Source organism: Myodes glareolus, chromosome 23 (genome assembly GCF_982192425.1).
Source record: "Myodes glareolus chromosome 23, mMyoGla1.1, whole genome shotgun sequence".
Taxonomy (NCBI): Eukaryota; Metazoa; Chordata; class Mammalia; order Rodentia; family Cricetidae; genus Myodes; species Myodes glareolus.
The window spans coordinates 2541050-2547243 of NC_142048.1; the positions used below are offsets into that span (position 1 = coordinate 2541050).

The following is a 6194-nucleotide window of genomic DNA, read 5'->3' on the forward strand; positions in this document are numbered from 1 at the left end:
TTTATAGTCAATGGAAATATTTCATTCAAAATTAGAAGAAGCTGAAAAAATTGCATGCGAAAGAGAAGATTATGGACGGGAACGGTGGAGAAAGCCTGCATATTCAGATAGTACGCAGTGTAATCAAGCAAGTAGCATTTCAAACTTAGTGAAATGTAAGAAGGACTCAAAAGACAGACATTTTGCTACAGAAGTTGCAAAGAAGAGCATTGGCGACTGTGAGTTTAGTTTCCCTGACACAACGAACCGATCTGGATCTTTGGAAACTTGTATAAGAGAATCTGCCCTAAGACAAAGGCAAGAATCTTCTGGAAATTTGAGACCTAAATTCTTAAGACCCTCTGATGAGGATGAACTGTCACTTTACAACAAGAGGAGAAATTTTGAACCGTCTACTTCATCTTCTACATTAGTGGTTCAGGCTTCTTTGCATTGTGATTTTCAAAAATCCATAGAGAACAGTGAAGAAAATTTGACTTCCTGGAGCCTGTATGGTAGGCAAGGAGGAGACCGAAAGCATTCAGATCAAAAGCCATTGGAAACCTGGAGCCGCAGTGCTGATCAGTGCTCTCCAGGAGATAAGAGAGAACTGTTGCAGGCTGAGAGCTTGAGGGGTGACCCACCAAGATGAGAACATCTGCAGAACATAAAGGCAGCATTTTCTGGGTATTATAAGTATTTGTGTCTTTTCAGTTAGGTTCTTGGTGAATTATACAAAACTTGATTTTGTCATAGGGGTGACTCTTTTGAAGGTTAAAAAATGTATTCTAAAGATAAGGACTAACTTCCACTTAAATCCTTAAAATGGATTAAAGCTCTGGGGAGATAACTGAGAGAGCGGGCGTAGCAGTATGTATCTATAAACTCAGTGCTCCAGCAGAACGATGGGAGGTGGAAACAGGAGAAGCCACTGAAGCTCATGAGCCAGATAGCCTTGGAAACTGAAGCAGAAGTTTTGTTATATGACTGGGTAACCATGGCAGGAATTAGAGAAAATTAATGTGTACAGTAACAAAAATGAGAGACTCTGTTTCAAACAACCCAGAAGGTAGCACCAACACTAAAGATTGTCCTCTGACCTCCACACTCTTGCCATGTGCCACTGAAAGGAAAAATATTGATTGAGTAACCATTGGAGGGATTAGAAGAAATCAAACTACATGGGCTTTATTTTGGGTGCCTTTTTGTTTCAAGTCCCCAATTGCCAGTGGATGATGTCATTAAGTATTGATATCATTAATACTGACTTAGCATTTGGGCACAATGTGCTGGTCTTGTTTCCTTTGAATGTAGTTGAGTCATGTGTGCAAAGCTTCCATACATACATTGTTACCATTCTATCTAGTTGTTGAATTGCTTCATTTCTGTTATGTCTTCTGACATTGTAGATTTCTGGTACTTATAATACAGGAATGTAATGCAGGCCCTGTGGTCTGATTTTATTTTTTTCAGATTAGTTAATTTGATGTTAGAAGAAGTTTGTAACTTTTTATGAATTCCATGATTAGCTGGAGAGAAAAAGAATTTAGAAATCATCCCTATATATTTGGAAGAAAAATATTTCTGAGTGATCAACTAGTGGTAAGAAAGCAAGAATGCCAGAAAGTGTCAGAAGGAATACTGAAACCTATTAGTGTGTCTGGATGTTGTTGTGAGATATGTTTGATTGTTAAACCAATGCTAGGATTTTAGGAATTTTAAAGCCAGTGAACTTCAGAACTATAGAAGGTTACTAACCTAATTTTAGAACCAGAGGAGATCATAGTCTGAGCCTTGCATTTTTCAACTGTGAAAACTGAGGGAATTGAAGTTGTAATCCTCATCATATAACTATTGTTGCTTGACTTAGTAAATAAAAAATATTATTTTAAGCAGTTGGACATATTTATGATTTAAATAACAAACAGAAAACCCTGTTGCTAACCTGGAATTTGAATATAACTAGATTTATCCATTTTTATCTGGAAGCTCTGTAGCCCATTAAACTTTTACTAGATACATACATTTTTGAAAAACAACTTTCCCTTAACTGAAGTTGTTTGAAAAACAACTTGTTTCCTTAAGTAAGTGTAGTTAGTGGTGCTTTTGTGTTGTTGGTTTCTTTTTCTCTATTTGCATCATTGGTAGCTTTCCTTTTCTAACCATTCTTTCATTTTCTCTCATAGGATCATCTTTAGTATTTCTCCTTCATACTTTTTTGAGCCTGTGATTATCTTATAGGAAAACATCATCTAATAGTTGGTCACATGAGTTAAAGATTTAAGCTCATTATTCTTACAGACAAAAATGTGTTTGTGTATATTTTTATTTTGTTGGAAAAAATATATTGACAAGCATTTTTAGAAGCCTAAAACCCAGAGTGGTACTTTAAATGAGTAGAACATATTTTGTCCTTAATTTAGAGTTTAAATGTGTCAGAAACTAACACATTTAATATACTATTTGTACCTTTGTCTCTGATCTTGCCAGTTTGGCATTATAGCACAGAAGGGCAAGAGAAGGCTGTCAGACTCTTAGTTTCTGAGTAAGGTTCTGAGATAGGAGTGAAAATGTGAGAGTGTGGTGAGAAGAGCATAATTACAGAGATCAGTGACCACAGCCATCAGAAGCAGGAAAGCTGAAATATACTCAAGTTTTTTTTCTTTTTTTTAATTTCTTTTTTTTAATTTTTTTTATTAAAATGTTCCACAACCTCCCATTTCCCTTCCCATCCCCCATATTCCCTCCCCATCCCTCTCCAGTCCAAAGAGAGCAGTCAGGGTTCCCTGCACTGTGGAAAGTCCAAAGTCCTCCCCCCTCCATACAGGTCTAGGATGGTGGGCATCCAAACAGACTAGGCTCCCACAAAGCCAGTCCATGCAGTAGAATCAAAACCCAGTGCCATTGTCCTTGGCTTCTCAGTCAGCCCCCCTTGTCAGCCATATTCAGAGAGTCTGGTTTGATCACATGCTCCATCAGTCCCAGTCAATCTGGCCTTGGTGAGCTCCCATTAGATCAGCCCCATCATCTCAGTGGGTGGGCGCACCCCTTGCTGTCCCGACTTCCTTGCTCATGCTCTCCCTCCTTCTGCTCCTCATTTGGACCTTGGGAGCTCAGTCCAGTGCTCCAGTGTGGATCTCTGTCTCTATCTCCATCCATCACCAGATTAAGGTTCTGTGGTGATATGCAAGATATTCATCAGTGTGGCTATAGGATAGGGCCAGTTCAGGCACCCTCTCCTCAGCTGCCCAAGGAACAAACTGGAGACATCTCCTTGGACACCTGGGAACCGTTCTAGAGTCAAGTCTCTTGGCAACACTAAAATGGCTCCCTTAATTAAGACATATACTTCCCTGCTCCCATATCCACCCTTCCTCCATCCCAAGCGTCCCATTTCCCCAAGCTCTCCCCATTCTCCCCTTCTCACTTCTCTCTCCCCATCTCCCCTTACCTCCACTCCACCCCCAAGCTCCAAATTTTTGCCTGGCAATCTTGTCTACTTCAATATCCAGGAGGATAACTATATGTTTTTTGGGGGGTTCACCTTCTTATTTAGCTTCTCTATGATCACGAATTATAGGCTCAATGTCCTTTAATTATGGCTAGAATCCACTTATGAGTGAGTAGATACCATATTCATCTTTTTGGGTCTGGGTTATCTCACTCAGGATAGTGTTTTCTATTTCCATCCATTTGCATGCAAATTTCAAGATGTTATTGTTTTTTATCGCTGAGTAGTACTCTAATGTGTATATATTCCACACTTTATCCATTCTTCCATTGACGGGCATCTAGATTGTTTCCAGATTCTGGCTATTACAAATAATGCTGCTATGAACATAGTTGAACAAATGCTTTTGTACTATGATTGGGCATCTCTTGGGTATATTCCCAAGAGTAGTATTGCTGGATCCTGGGGTATGTTGATCCCGAATTTCCTGAGAAACTGCCACACTGATTTCCGAAGTGGTTGCACAAGGTTGCATTCCCACCAGCAATGGCTTAGTGTTCCCCTTACTCCACATCCTCTCCAGCAAAGGCTATCATTGGTGTTTTTTATTTTAGCCATTCTGACAGGTATAAGATGGTATCTCAAAGTTGTTTTGATTTGCATTTCCCTGATCACTAAGGAGGTTGAACATGACCTTTAGTGTCTTTTGGCCATTCGAACTTCTTCCGTTGGGAATTCTCTGTTCAGTTCAATATCCCATATTTAATTGGGTTAATTAGAATTTAATGTCTAGTTTCTATATTTTGGAGATCAGACCTTTGTCTGATGAGGGGTTGGTGAAGATCTCCCAATCAGTAGGTTGCCTTTTTTTTTTTTCTTAATGTCAGTGTCCTTTGCTTTACAGAAGCTTCCCAGTTTCAGGAGGTCCCATTTATTCATTGTTGCTCTTATTGTCTGTGCTACTAGGGTTCTACTTAGGAAGTGGTCTCCTGTGCCCATGTCTTGTAGACTACTTTCCACTTTCTCTTCTATCAGGTTCAATGTGGTCAGATTAATATTGAGGTCTTTAATCCATTTGGACTTGAGTTTTGTGCATGGTGATAGATATGGATCTATTTTCATTCCTCTGAAGGTTGACATCCAGTTATGCCAGCACCATTTGTTAAAGATGCTTTCTTTCTTCCATTGTGTAGTTTTAGCTCCTTTGTCGAAAATCAGGTGTTTCATAGGTTTGTGGATTAAGATCTGGGTCTTTGATTCGATTCCATTGGTCAACATCTCTGTTTTTGTGCCAATACCAAGCAGTTTTCATTACTGTAGCTCTGTAATAGAGTTTGAAGTCGGGGATGGTAATGCCTCCGGGAGTACTTTTATTGTATAGGATTGTTTTGGCTATCCTGGGTTTTTTGTTTTGCCATATAAACTTTATTATTTTTCAAAGTCTGTGAAAATTTTTGTTGGGATTTTGATGGGGATTGCATTGAATCTATAGATTGCTTTTGGTAGAATTGCCATTTTTACAATGTTGATCGTCCCAATCCAAGAGCATGGGAGATCCTTCCATTTTCTGATATCCTCTTCAATGACTTAAAAATGACTCTTCAAAGACTTAAAGTTCTTGTCAAATAGTTCTTTCACGTCCTTGGTTAGAGTTACCCCAAGGTACTTTATGCTATTTTTGGCTATGGTGAAAGGTGATATTTCTCTGATTTCCCTCTCTGCTTCTATGTTCTTTGTGATTAGGAGGGCAACTGATTTTTTTGGAGTTGATCTTGTATCCTGCCACATTACTAAAGGTGCTTATCAGCTGTAGGAGGTTTTTGGTAGAGTTTTTGGGGTCTCTTATGTACACTATCATATCATCTGCAAATAACGAAAGTTTGACTTTTTCCTTTCCAATTCGAATCCCCTTGATCTCCTTATGCTGTCTTATTGCTATTATTAGAACTTCAAGCACTATATTGAAGAGGTATGGAGAAAGTGGAAAGCCTTGTCTTGTTCCTGATTTTAGTGCGATGGCTTTGAGTTTCTCTCCATTTAATTTAATGTTAGCTGTCGGCTTGCTGTATATTGCTTTTATTATATTTAGGAATGAACCTTGTATCCCTAATCTCTCCAAGACCTTTATCATAAAGGGGTGTTGAATTTTGTCAAATGCTTTTTCAGCATCTAATGAAATGATCATATGTTTTTTTTTCCTTCAGTTTATTTATATGATGGATTACATTGATTGATTTTTTTGTATGTTGAACCAGCCCTGCATCTCTGGGATGAAGCCTACTACTTAATTGTAGTGAATAATTTTTCTAATGTGTTCTTGGATTCGGTTTGCCAGAATTTTATTGAGAATTTTTGCATCGATTTTCATGAGTGAGATTGGTCTGTAATTCCCTTTCTTGATTGGGTCTTTGTGTGGTTTTGGAATCAGGGTGACTGTAGCTTCATAAGAAGAGTTTGGCAATGATCTTCTGATTCTATTATGTGAAACACATTAAGAAGTATAGGTATCAGCTCTTCTTGGAAGTTCTGATAAAATTCTGCATTAAAACCATCAGGTCCTGGGCTTTTTTTGGTTGGGAGGTTTTTTATGACAGCTTCTATTTCCTCACAACTAATAGGTCTATTTAAATTGTTCACATGGTCTTGATTTAATTTTTGGTTAATGGTACTTATCTAAAAACAAGTCCATTTCTTTTACATTTTCCAACTTTGTGGCATATAAGCTTTTGTAGTAAGACCTAATGATTCTCTGAATTGCTTCAGT

General features: G+C 38.2%; 1 protein-coding gene across 4 annotated transcripts in view; it reads left to right on the top strand.

Annotated features, from left to right (window-relative positions):
* The window catches only part of LOC148118268 (CWF19-like protein 2), a 29537-nt gene extending 27666 nt beyond the window's left edge, over positions 1–1871 (top strand). For 2 of the 4 annotated variants that reach the window (XR_015736231.1, XM_087901174.1), the window contains one exon: positions 8–137. Coding sequence is in view for 2 of the 4 variants with exons in the window: in XM_087901172.1 (XP_087757298.1) it covers positions 8–631 (624 nt within the window). In the remaining 2 variants the exon portion in view is untranslated. Of the gene's footprint in view, positions 1–7 lie in introns of all 4 variants that reach the window. The other 2 variants (XM_087901177.1, XM_087901172.1) reach the window with 2 other exon arrangements.
* The last annotated feature ends 4323 nt before the right edge of the window (positions 1872–6194 follow it).